This window comes from Oreochromis niloticus, linkage group LG11 (genome assembly GCF_001858045.2).
Source record: "Oreochromis niloticus isolate F11D_XX linkage group LG11, O_niloticus_UMD_NMBU, whole genome shotgun sequence".
Classification (NCBI taxonomy): Eukaryota; Metazoa; Chordata; class Actinopteri; order Cichliformes; family Cichlidae; genus Oreochromis; species Oreochromis niloticus.
Window position 1 is genome coordinate 19,986,499 of NC_031976.2, and position 12,418 is coordinate 19,998,916.

Consider the following 12,418-nt stretch of genomic DNA (forward strand, 5'->3'; position numbering starts at 1 on the left):
TTTTCACAAGATCTCTGACACCACTGACTGAAATACCATTTGATGGGGTGGGGTTTTTTTATGATTGAATGATTCATATGTGAATCATCTAAAAATTGTCGGGTATAAGGATTACACTGAGAAAAACTGAAGAACTATTGTTCAAGGCAGCTTGTAAAAATAATTACAAGAAGATCTGGCTCCTTGGAAGCAAAATATAAAGACATGGGGGGTGCCTCAAGACTTTTGCACAGTACTTAAATTAATAGAGAACTAGACCACAGCAGATTATCTAGACTATGAAAACTGTATGCTTTTAAAGGAATCCAGCATCAAGGACTTGGTTCTGACTTCTGATTCATACAGTGAGTGACAGTGTGATTAGGGTTAATCTTTTCACATCCGAGTGTGTTTGCCCCTCCTTAACGGCTCATCAGTGCAGTTATGCCATCACTTTCAAAGCCAACAAACAGCACAACAAATTGAAATAAGAATTTGCATATTTCTCCTCAATAATAATTTCTGATGTAGATTATCAGTTTGACACTCAGTAGTAAGTACTTGTAGTTAGGCTTAGTTAGGGTTATGACAAAATATGACAGTCTGCTGCTCTGAATTGTTTTCATTTATTTAGCCAGGGGTGGTTTTTATGCTCCAAATGTCTTTTGGCACTTGTTGGCTGCTGATTGAAGAGCTATGCATGGATCAGTGTGGGTTTAGAAGGATACAGGGCTACTTAGGAGCACTGGCAGTGAAAAGTTGGATTCTCATTTCGTTGTCATTTGACCTACAGACAGCATTAAACTTAGAGGGGAAGATAAATGTTGTCCCCCTTTTTTTTCATTAAAAAAAAAGAAAACTCAGTAGAGGATGTGCAGATCAAAGCTTGTGAAATCACATCCTGTATCCTGTGCATTTGCTCTTTATTCTGTTTGCAGAAACTGCAGAAACAATTCCTTGAGAAAGAACAAAAACACACACACAAAAGACTGAAGAACACGAGATACATGCAACTAAACCTGCCAATCAAGGAGGATGTGTGCCTGCCATTGTTTTGTGACACATTGTGACAGGGACACTTCCTCGCTTGGCCTTTACTTGTAAAAAAAAAACGTATAAAATTCAGATCATTTTGCATGAACACAGTTCACCTACAAGAGGAGACACGAGTATGTCCTCCACCATTTAGTTTGCCTCTCTAACACCACTAAAGAGCAATGTGATGATGACTTTTTGTATGTAGCATTTCCCTGGTTATTCTTTTTTTGCACCCTCTATTTACATCTAGTATTTTTATTACTACTAGTAAAGAACGAGAGCCTGAGGTTTCAGAATCAGAAAACTTTGCTGTCCGTTTCAAAGCAGTAGAAGTTTGCCTTAAATGTGGCTCTCAGTGTATACCAGTAAAACAGCAAAAAAAGAGAATACAAAACACAGCACAAACACCACATGAAAACACTGTTAAAACATTGTTTAAAACATTTTGGGGGGGTTGTCATTGCATTAATATCTCTGAGCTGAAAGCTATGCAACATTTCCAGTGTTCCCTCAAAGTTTAAATTGCGTTTCTTACTGTTTTCAGGACTGAGCTGTGTCTGCCAGAGTGGATACAAAACTGTCACCACTGATAAAGCGTCCATTTCTTGTGAGAAATGTCTCCCAGACAAACCAGTACGTGTAGTCTTTCACTTTTTTTCCTTTTTTTTCCTTAGGTTATGTGAGCTCTTACAGTGTTCTCTGTTTTTGTTTACAGGGCGTCACAAAAGATGGGTTTGGTTGTATTCGCTGTCCAGGCAGCCTCAATAATGACGGAAAGTGCCAGTGCCCCCCTGGTGATGTCCTGGGTGAGTCACTGTTAATAGGAATGCAGTACACAGTGGTACAGTGGTTGGTACTGTCATAGAAAAAGGTACTGTGTTTGAATCTGCCATCCAGCTGGGGACCTTTCTGTGTGGAGTTTGTGTTTTCTTACTGTGCTTGTGCGAGCTCTCTCCAGCTTCATCGCACAGCCTGAAGACATGAAATGTGAATGTGCATGGTTGTCTGTGACCCTGTGTTAGCAACCTGTGCAGAGTAAATCTCCCTCTCAAACTAATAAGCAGTTGATAAATTGAATGGAAAAGCTTAATAATTGTGTATTTGCTGGATGAAAGGTTGAGTGTGGCCTGTTTTTGTTTTTCAGTGGAAAGAGGTCTCAATGGAACCCTCTTGGAAGAGGCCAGGTGTGAAACGTGCGATGAAGACAGTCCTGCTTTGTCAGTACCCAACAGGAATGGAGACAGGTACATATTTTGTCTGAATAAAATCTGTTTATTTGAAGAGATTTACATCACACACTGTACTTTGAATGAAATGGATGATTTCGCTGTTCCACTGTTGCATAGAAATCAAATCAAATCAAATCAAATCACTTTTATTGTCACGTCACATGTGCAGGTACACTGGTACAGTACATGCGAGTGAAATTCTTGTGTGCGAGCTTCTCAAGCAACAGAGTTGTGCAAAAATACAATAACGTAAAACAAGCAAAAATATAAGAATGGCTAAATCTGAAAGTAATAAATATATGTACAATATATAAGAGTATATGCATTACTGGATGGCATATACGGCATATAGAAAGGCAGCATTAGTGATTTTAAAATGTTTATCTAGACGTAGCGTTCTTTTTGTATGCACAGACATTTTTTTTACTCCTGCTAGTTCTGTCTGAGTTGTAGTAAAGTCTGCCTTGACTGCAGATCTTGTTTGTATGGTATGTGAGAAATGGAGTGATACCTAAAATTGCCTTTTAGGTGTGAGAGATGTCTGGCTGCCTACGTTAACACCTCTTGTGCATGTAAATCTCCTAACGTCCCGGTGAGTCCAGAAAAATCTTGACCCTTTTGCCATCTTAAATATTCCACATCATTAAATTAAGAGGCTCTGGGATTTCATCTGTGGTTATTTTGTGATTTATCTTTTTTTTCTCTCTCCCCAGGGAGGAGGTTTATGTTTCCCTCCTGATACCTTCTCCACCAATGTCAATCCCACTGTCACTTATTCTCAGTTGGTGAGTCTCCTTCTCTCTGATTTCTTGGTAAATTTTCTGATGTTTTCTTTCTTTCTTTCTTTCTTTCTTTCTTTCTTTCTTTCTTTCTTTCTTTCTTTTAACTCTGATCTGTTTTTCCCCTTGCAGAAGTTCAGTGTCCAGTCAGCCTGGTTCCTGGAAAACCTCTCCTCCTCTTCCTCAGCTTGCCGTGTAATTCCAAGATCTTATGTATTTTATAAGTAATCCTTTATTGAAAAATCATTGAAAGCAAGTTCAAGTCACATTCCAATATTGTGATAAACAATGTCCCTACTATGTCACTTGTCACATGTCATTTTTTTAAAGCCAACCCCTGAGGTGGCTTTTAAAATATGTGTAATGTGCTGAGTTATGAGTGCTGTGTGCCGGTATTATTCTGATGTATTTATTAGTGCTGTGTAAACAAGTCGTGTTCCTACAGGGCTTCTCCAACCTGACAGCGTGTCAGGCTCTTGGAAACATGTGTGTGATGAACATGCACTCTTTCAGCAGTGCATCTACAGATGCCTGTGGACTCTTCAACACCATATCCAGATTCATGGGTGCTCTGAGCTCAACCCAAGGCATTCCTTACTGGTAATCATGTATAAATTATGTGACCTTTCCGTAAACATGAATGAATCCTGTTGTAGTTTACCCTGAGTGAATGCTCACAACTCTTCAGGAGAGCTAATCTGCCGTGGCTTTATTACGGGGATGAACCAGGACATGCCAGTCCCGTGCTGCAGAATGATCCTGTTCCAATTGGGTTTAGCTTCAGAGGTAAAAACAAGGTGAGTGACTGACTTTAAGCCTCTTCAAATTAAAACAGAATAGTAATAAAAAGAACTGTGAGAGAAAATGATAGCATTACATAAACATTTCTTGGCACCTTAAATTGAGATGTAAAATTAAAAAGCTAAATTTTCTTTTAATTGACTTTTTTGTTGTGTGTGTTTTTGTCAGAACACAGACTTTAGACTGCTTGCTGCTGTCTACGATGTCAGAGGAGAGTTCCTCAGATGGGAGCAAGTAGGAGGACAAAATCTGCAGGTGAAACCCATTGAATACTTACTCTACAGCACAGCCCCTTAGAAAATTAGACCTACCTGCAGAGGCTGTTAAAGAGGCAAATCCTCAAAGTGTCCAAATGTCTTTGCACCAAAAACTTGTAGTGACTTTTTAAGTTAGCCCATATTATTTGAATGGGTGTAAAATGTAAAGCAAAGATTAATTAATATTTACTGGCCACTTTTTTATGTACAATAAGTCAATCACATGGCAGCAGCATAGTGCATTTTGGCAGGTTGACATGGTCAAGACAACCTGCTGGAAAATAAACAGAGCATTACAATGAGAAAGAAAGGTGAAATGACTTTGAAAGCAGCATGGTTGTTGACCACAATGTACCCATCTTCTGATGGCTGCTTCCAGTAGGCTAACATGCCATATTACAAAGCCAAACTGGTTTATTCAACATAACAACCAGTTATGGTGTTATGTGGAGGCCATTTGAGTACAGTGAACTCACTGTACTCAAATGGCCTCCACAGTCACCAGATCTCAATCCAGTAGAGCGCTTTTGGGATGTGGTGGAACCAGAGATTCACATCATGTATTATCAGCCGATACATTTGCAGCAACTGTGCGATGCTGTCATGTCAATATGGATCAAAATCTCTGCGGGATGATTCCAGCACCTTGTCGAACCTGTGCCATGAAGAATTAAGACTGTTTAAAGTGTCCAGTGAATGTAAATTGTAATTGTAAATTGGGACATTTTGTGAGTTTATTATTAATAAGAAAACGAAACAGTGAATATTTCCCTTTTTCCCTTTTAATGTTGGTTTTTGTTTATCTGTAAAGACGTCTAATTGTATTGCAGATTGTTGTCTTGCGATGTATTGAGTGTAACAGAATCACTGTGTCATGATGTTATCCTTTACATGAAGTATTCCGATAGTTTTGTTAACTTTTTCTGTGATTCCCACTTAACTCAAAGAGTTGGAGTTTTTCCATGTTAAGCATGTTGTCTTCTTCCCCTCCTCGCTCTTTTAGCTTTGTCCACAGCCAAAAACCAAACAGGCAGCAGCCTTCAGCTTTGGGACAGCTTACAAAGAAAGTGTGAGTTTCTTTTATTTCACTTGACTCAGAGAAATAATACATACTCTCTAAAATGCTGAGTGGTAATATAAGCTGTCTGTGTGTGCGCAGTGTGTTCTCTCAGTAGCACAGCTGTTTGCCACCCACCCCGAACCGTTGTTCTATGACGTCTTCCTGGACCTCGGTGGAGGAGCAAACACAAAACTTCTACCCCTGCCCACACTGATCCAGAACCAGCAATACAATGGACGATTCATCAACCAAGGTTGGATTTATATAGATTGTTGTGAAAAAGCATTTGCCCCCTTACAAACACTTACATGTTTCCGATCATCAAGCAAAATTTAATCAGACAAAGGTAGACAGAGTAAATACAAAATGAAGTTTTTAAATGATGGTTTATTAAAGGGGAAAAAAAGCTATCCAACCTTACTTGGCACTGTGTCAGAATTATTTTGTGTTTACTCAGGTTATCTTCTTCTGATTAAAATTTGTTGGATGACCTGAAACACATAAGTGTAACAAATATGCAACAAAAAATAAGAAGGAGGGGGGTAAATTCTTTTTCATAGCTATAAGTGTGTTTTTGCTTGCATTCCTTAGAAAAATTTTGTTTTTATACAGAGAGCATGAGCAACTGGTACTTGTCTCGACGAATGTTTCTCGTCGACACCCTGAGCGGAAGAGAAAAGAGCACAAGTTCTCAGCCTAAAGTCATCCGTGTAGCCAGCAGTGTTAAAATAAGGTGGGCTTCCGCTGTGGAAATAAGGAAACTCATGTTCTTTATAAGTTCTTACTGATGGTTTTGCTGGTGTTGATGAAACGTGTTTGGTAGGTTTCAGTTGGTTCCACGAACCCAGGAAGGGAAGGTGTTCCCCCCTCTAATGACTGTGACCTACACAGATGTTCTCATCACGGATCTCAACACTCAAACTGTGGCTGTGAGTGTATCGCACACTCACAGATTGTTGAGGACCTCCGACATAATTATGCTTCAGTTTAAAGCTTAATTTTGACGATTACACCTAATTCCTTGATCTCAGTTGTTAAGTTTGACTAAATTAGTTGATTTGTTTATCTCAAAGCAAGTTTTTGAGTGTTTGCACTGAATTAATTTGTGTTCTTCTAGACAACCTTTGCTGTAGAGTATGAGATGGATCAGAGTGAGGCTCGCTTAAAGACAGATGTGAGTAAAAGTTTGAAAGAAATGTTGATGAAACACAGGGGAGGAGCTCTTGTACGCGGCTGCTGTTACAGCACAAAGCGATGCAGGATCAACTCTGATTTTTTTTTGTGCTTAGATTGCTCTGGGTGTGTTGGGTGGGGTGGCCGTGCTCTACTCCCTGCTGAAGACCATCAGCTGGAAGAGGAGGATTGCATCTTCCCTCATTGATCTGGAGGTACTGTGCCTTTATCGTTTAATCTACTTCAGAACTATCTGTTGCTGTAACCACATGAAGTAATGTTGGTTTCTCCTGTCTTGCTTCAGACAATGGTGAAGTTTCTGTTGTTTTATGCTGGTGACCTGGCCAATGTTTTCTTTGCTGTCACTGTGGGAACTGGACTCTACTGGCTTATCTTTTACAAGGTATGTCTCATTCCCTTAAACAGCAAGTCTTTCTTTTATAGGATTATTTTATATTCTTGTGAGCTCTTTAATATGAATGTCAATGTCTCCTTTCTCTAGTTTTTTTCCACTTCAGTCTTTTTGCATGGCTTTTAACAGCTTTTCTTTTCTTCTCTCCACTCTTTAGACATTAAAGGCGAGTCTTTTTCCTCCTCTACCTTTCCTTATCAGCACTGTTAATATTTAGATGTAGTGATTGCCGGCTGCTTTCTGGTACTTATTTGGGTCTGTGTCTGCTTAGGCCCAACAGTTTGTGTCAGTCCTGTTACCACTGCCGGCTCAGGAGGAGCAGTTTGTGACATACATCGGCTGCGCCTTTGCTCTAAAGGTTAGATACCAGCTGAGCAGATATAACAATGAGCAGTATCCTTGCTGAAAGCTAGATGGTAGGCTTCAACCTGGAATACTGAAAATGTGATATTTGGTGTGATTGTGTCCAGGCTGTCCAGTTTCTCCATAAGCTGGCCCTGCAGGTGACGGTTGATATATTTCTCATCGACTGGGAGAGGCCACGAACTAAAACTAACAGATCTGTGCCAGGTATCAACATGCTTACTTTTAGCTTCATAAGTGGTAAATGACTAGTTGCTTAAAATAATTCTCCACATTGACTACTGTTTCAGTGAGTGGCGAGTCGAAACATGACACCTCGCCGGTCAGCATCTGGAGGACTTACTTTGTGGCCAATGAATGGAACGAGATTCAGACCATCCGCAAGATCAGTCCGACTTTTCAGATCATGGCTGTGCTTTTCTTCCTTGAGGTACATCTCCCACAATTATGGACCCTTAGTTCATTTTGCAGCTTTTGCTACATTTCAAATTCTTGTTGCTGACATGCCATCCTGCCTTATCTAGGTGCTGGGCTTCTCTAACCTGGCCTTGAGGGACCCCTGGTCAAATTTACAGCGATCTCCCGAAGAATACACCCCCTCATACAGCCTGACGCTGCGCTATGGTGTGGCAGCCACACTGTGGCTGTGCATTGGACTTCTGCAGGTGCACAGCCTCCATTTGCTCACTTAACTTTTCTTTCCTTCACAATCCATTTTCACCTCGTTCTTTCATAAGATATGAGTGAAATGTACCCCTGTGAACCCCTTGTAAAAGATGTCCTTTAAACCCTACAGGTGATTTTCTTCACTGTGTTTTATGCACACTTTGTGGAGGACAAAATCCGTCAGTTTGTAGATCTCTGCTCAGTCAGTAATGTAAGTAGCGTGCATTACATGAAACCATTTTTCCTGTCTTTATGGCTTGGATAAACATTTTTTTTTCTTTTTTTTCTGTGCAGATTTCTGTGTTTATCTTATCATATCGCTGCTTTGGCTACTACATTCATGGCCGTTCAGTTCATGGACATGCAGATACAAACATGGAGGAAATGAACAACAATTTGAGGAGAGAAGCCGTATGTACACCAACAGGCTTTTAGTCTACTTCTCACTAGTGTCTTCAGCTGACTTATGTGATTTTATTTATTTATTTATTTTTATTTTTTTAAGGAGTCACTGTGTGCTCAGAGGGGTTTACTCCCCAACACGGAAGTCCAGACCTTTCAGGTGTCTCTTACCGGCCGTCTGGGGTTGCAGTATAAAAGGATACAGGAATCAATCAGCAGGGTAAGTCCTGACCACGGTCATGTCTGCACCTCAGCTATGAATGGTCTGTTTAATGGTACTGTTTGTCTGCAGACTGATCAGTACAGCTGCCCAGCCCTCTAATAAGAGAGAAGAAAATGTGTTTAAAGCAGTTGTCTGAATTGAACTTGACAGACAGCCATAGATTTACTTTTATTTGGCTTCTTTTCTTTGCATATCACTGCACAGTGTTCTGGTAGAAATTGGTTTTACACAAATCGTATAAAATGTGGTTCCCGGGGTTGAAAACTGAAGCCAACTTTAAGCTTGCATTCTTTTTTAAGGCCACCAGGGGGTGAGAGATGTGGTTGTAAAAAGTTTATGGGAAATAGACCCTCCGTCCAAACTTCCCTAAACACTTTCCTGTTCACTTTTAAGGTCTCAGTCACTGACTTCAGGTCATACTGACTAAAACATTCAGTGTGTTTTGTATCTTTGAGTCATTCTAAGTTTCAGGAAGGGTGTTTTATGTCTGTGAAGGCTCTCAGTCATCCAGGACATTGTGGTCTAAGGAGCTTGAAAAGAAAAGCGTCTGGAGTTCTTTAAGTTGCTTGAAGACGTTTCACCTCTCATCCGAGAAGCTTCTTCAGTTCTAGGGTCAAATGGTGGAGAGTCCCAGATTTAAGCCCTGTGGGAGTTTCCCCCCAAGAGGGGCAATGGACCCCCTAATGATCCTCTACCTAATCACATGAGCCAAGGTGTGAAAACAGTGGCTTTTCTAACGTAGAAGAGCCACCTCCACGGGACAAGACTCGGTGGTCCATCTGCATCTAAAGGACAAAGGTCACTCTTTCGAGGATGCCAATGTTCGCATTTTGCACAGAGAAGACAGATGGTTTGAAAGAGGAGTGAAAGAAGCCATCTTATGTCCACTGTGAACGACCATCTTTGAACAGAGGTGGTGGTTTACGACACCAACTGTCTGCCATCTATAATCCAGTTCTGAGATCCCTTCCCAGACGCCTTAAGGCCCACTCACATCCTGGGCCGTTTGACCTCAGGAAATCACATGATAGGGTGGGAGGAGTTTTTGCAATGAGCTCACCCAAAACCTTGGCTGATTGTGACCTACACCCGTTTTCATACCTTGGCTTAAATCTGGGACTCTCCACCATTCGACCCTAGAACTAAAGAAGCTTCTCAGATGAGAGGTGAAACGCCTTCAAGCAACTTAAAGAAGTCCAGGCGCTTTTCTTTCCAAGCTCCTAAGAAGAAGAGTGTTTTAGCATTGACAGTGAGCTGGAAATGACAAGTCGTTAACCAATGAGCATCCGATTTAATAGTCAGATCCACCCCTCACTCGCCACATCTGATTTCAAAACACCAAGATGGCAACAGGACTCCCCAAACAAGTGGGCGACATCACGGTTAGCTACGCCCGTGTTTTATACTGTCTGTGGTGTTGCATTAAACTATCACACGGACTAATTTTAGCTTCAGTTGATGTCTTTGCAGTACAACTCATAAACATTTTGGATTTGAAGTCAAAGCAGTGGTTTTCTTGGGGGTTTTTTTCAGAGCTTTTATCAGTTTGGTAACTTTTATTTATAAGTGCCTTTAACGGAGTTGATTGTGTCCTGTCCTCCAGAGGAACCAGCCATCACGGCTAACAGACGCATCCGCGCTCAGCTCGCTCGAGCCACACTTCAAAGCTTACCAGGCCATGAACCACTTCCTGGGATCTGTTATTGACCATGTTAGTACAAACACTCAAGAATAAACTCACTCAGCAAACTAAAAACAGCAGAGTTTGATCTGACCTGATTCTGTTAGAACAGTTTGCTTATTTCTGTCTTATGTCGTATCATTTAAAAAGGCCCACTCTGACATGGACTACATAGTGAAGGACAAGCTGATGTTTGAGAATGTCATAGGGATGGAGTTCCTTGAACCCACTGAGAAGAGCATCTTTTACAATGGTGATGGTCTGGGCCAGAGTACATTTCAGTTTGTTTGTCTCCGCCTACGTGTGTGTACATGATGTCTGTTTGCACTTCTCGTGGCAGATGAGGCGCACACCTTCAGTAACGTGCTGTATTATGGAAACGAGGCCACACTGCTGATCTTTGACACCTTGTTCTTCTGTGTCGTCGACCTTGGATCCCAGAGTTTCGTGCTTGCAGCTGTGCTTACATACGTGCAGCAAGTGGTCAGTATTTGTTGTCTGTACTGCATGTTCTCAGCACCGCCTAAAAAGTACTCACAGTAATCAACCATCTCGTTCTTTACAGATATTTCGCTTTTTGCGTAACAGTTTGGGAAGGAAGAACCTCGCCAACAAGACTCTGGTGGACGAGAGGTTCCTAATTTAAAATTTGTCGCTAAATAGTTGATATCATCTTTGTTAAGTAGCTGCATTTCTTTCACAGATGTTTACTGTTTACAGATTCTGTCCTTTTTTGGACTTCTTTTAATAAGTGGTTCTGTAATAAGTGGTTTTCACTGCAGATTTTGATGTAAATATTCAAATTTTTTGACATATTTTTGATGTTTTTGTATTGATTAAATGTTTTTTATGACATGAAAATCGTCTTGTTCTGACATTGTTTTTATTTTATTTTATTTTTTAGGTAAAGAATAGTACATATCCAGTAGCTATATAAACAAAGGATGATGTGCATGCTCATATTCTTTTGAACCCAATATTATTTATAACACAATATATTTAACATGTCTGGGTGTGTTGGTGGAAATTTGTTGACAGTAAGCAACACTATTACATGTCACCATTGGATTTTAGATGAATCAAACATGCTCATAGATTTAAAAAATCAGTCTGCTTATTTTATTCCATAAGAAATATATGTTTGTGGGGGGGGTTCGTTTTATTTTGTTCATACTGTATGTATAGATATGTAAATCCAAACAGAATTTTAATTGAGTAGCAGAAAAACACTGGACAGCATGAAAATGTTATTATCTTTTATTTTTATTTCTCTCTGTCTTGGTTTTCTTTCTTGACTGTGTGCCTTTTAATGCAGATGCTTTACTGAAATACCTCTGGCTTTGTTACCTCAGGCATAGTGGGGAACATTCTTGTTGCTTTTTGCTGTTGCGTATTCCAAATCCGGCTCGCTACCAGTGCACTGTTCATCCTACCATGGTATGGTATTGCATTAGTACACATGGTGTGGTTACATCTGTGAAGACACCATCAATGATGAATGGTGTAACTCCTACAAAGAGGTTTGGTGCATTGAAAAAAATTTGGGACATATTTCGGCAAGGTAATGCTTAACTGCACTGCATGATTCACGATATTGTGGTTCCATAGGTTAACTGACTAAACTGGCCTGCCTGGATTCCAGACTTGCGAAGACATTAGAACACCTCCAAGCTACTGAACTCAAGAAAAAATATTAATAATTTTCTTTCAATACTACAGAAACTGGGCTCATTAATACACAAAGTGTTCTTAAAAGAAGAAGCAGTGCAGTGCGGTGCTAAATAGACCACATCCTATTTTTTTTAAAAGCATCTTGCTGACATCAAATTTAAATCCATCCATAGCCCAACCAAGGTAGCCCATCTGCTTCAAGGTTCAACATACCGTGGATTCAAAGATCCTTATCTGCATACCTTGGTCATAACATAAGGCTTCCTATCAGCTCAAACCGGACTGTCCAGTCTCCTGTGACATCAACAAAGCATTTTCACCTAGTGAACTGGATGTTTTCTGTTTTTTGGACCACTCGCTGTGAAACCTGAAGAAGTGTGGCACCAACAGCCATTCTACTTTCAAAGTCACTTAAATCACTGTTCATCCCCACTCTGATACTCCATTTGAACTTCTGCAGTTCGTTTTGATCATGTCTACATGCCTAAATGCTTTGAGTTGCTGCCACTTGATTGCCTGAGTGGATATTTAGAAGAATAAGAGGAACAGATGTACTTAACAAATTTTTTTTTTTCTGGTTTATTTTAAGACTATTTTATCCTTCAGATGACAAATTGTAAATTCAGAAACAAAATAAAAATTATAAATGTACAGATTATAAAAATACATATACTAAAAACTAAA

General features: G+C 40.1%; 1 protein-coding gene across 2 annotated transcripts in view; it reads left to right on the forward strand.

Moving 5' to 3' along the window:
• tmem67 (transmembrane protein 67) overlaps window positions 1-10,926 on the forward strand; it is a 16,924-nt gene extending 5,998 nt beyond the window's left edge. The window contains exons 2-29 of one of the 2 annotated variants that reach the window (XM_005472742.4): window positions 1,562-1,650; window positions 1,733-1,823; window positions 2,162-2,261; window positions 2,775-2,838; window positions 2,960-3,031; window positions 3,158-3,220; window positions 3,471-3,625; window positions 3,714-3,822; window positions 3,995-4,081; window positions 5,087-5,152; window positions 5,243-5,396; window positions 5,756-5,876; window positions 5,967-6,072; window positions 6,261-6,317; window positions 6,433-6,531; window positions 6,621-6,719; window positions 6,886-6,894; window positions 7,000-7,086; window positions 7,199-7,298; window positions 7,382-7,521; window positions 7,616-7,756; window positions 7,888-7,968; window positions 8,052-8,168; window positions 8,263-8,379; window positions 9,986-10,093; window positions 10,214-10,316; window positions 10,404-10,546; window positions 10,629-10,926. In XM_005472742.4, the coding sequence (XP_005472799.1) occupies window positions 1,562-1,650; window positions 1,733-1,823; window positions 2,162-2,261; window positions 2,775-2,838; window positions 2,960-3,031; window positions 3,158-3,220; window positions 3,471-3,625; window positions 3,714-3,822; window positions 3,995-4,081; window positions 5,087-5,152; window positions 5,243-5,396; window positions 5,756-5,876; window positions 5,967-6,072; window positions 6,261-6,317; window positions 6,433-6,531; window positions 6,621-6,719; window positions 6,886-6,894; window positions 7,000-7,086; window positions 7,199-7,298; window positions 7,382-7,521; window positions 7,616-7,756; window positions 7,888-7,968; window positions 8,052-8,168; window positions 8,263-8,379; window positions 9,986-10,093; window positions 10,214-10,316; window positions 10,404-10,546; window positions 10,629-10,709 (2,759 nt within the window). In that variant the 3' untranslated portion in view covers window positions 10,710-10,926. The remainder of the gene's footprint in view (window positions 1-1,561; window positions 1,651-1,732; window positions 1,824-2,161; window positions 2,262-2,774; window positions 2,839-2,959; window positions 3,032-3,157; window positions 3,221-3,470; window positions 3,626-3,713; window positions 3,823-3,994; window positions 4,082-5,086; window positions 5,153-5,242; window positions 5,397-5,755; window positions 5,877-5,966; window positions 6,073-6,260; window positions 6,318-6,432; window positions 6,532-6,620; window positions 6,720-6,885; window positions 6,895-6,999; window positions 7,087-7,198; window positions 7,299-7,381; window positions 7,522-7,615; window positions 7,757-7,887; window positions 7,969-8,051; window positions 8,169-8,262; window positions 8,380-9,985; window positions 10,094-10,213; window positions 10,317-10,403; window positions 10,547-10,628) is intronic. The other variant, XM_005472743.4, reaches the window with a different exon arrangement.
• The last annotated feature ends 1,492 nt before the right edge of the window (window positions 10,927-12,418 follow it).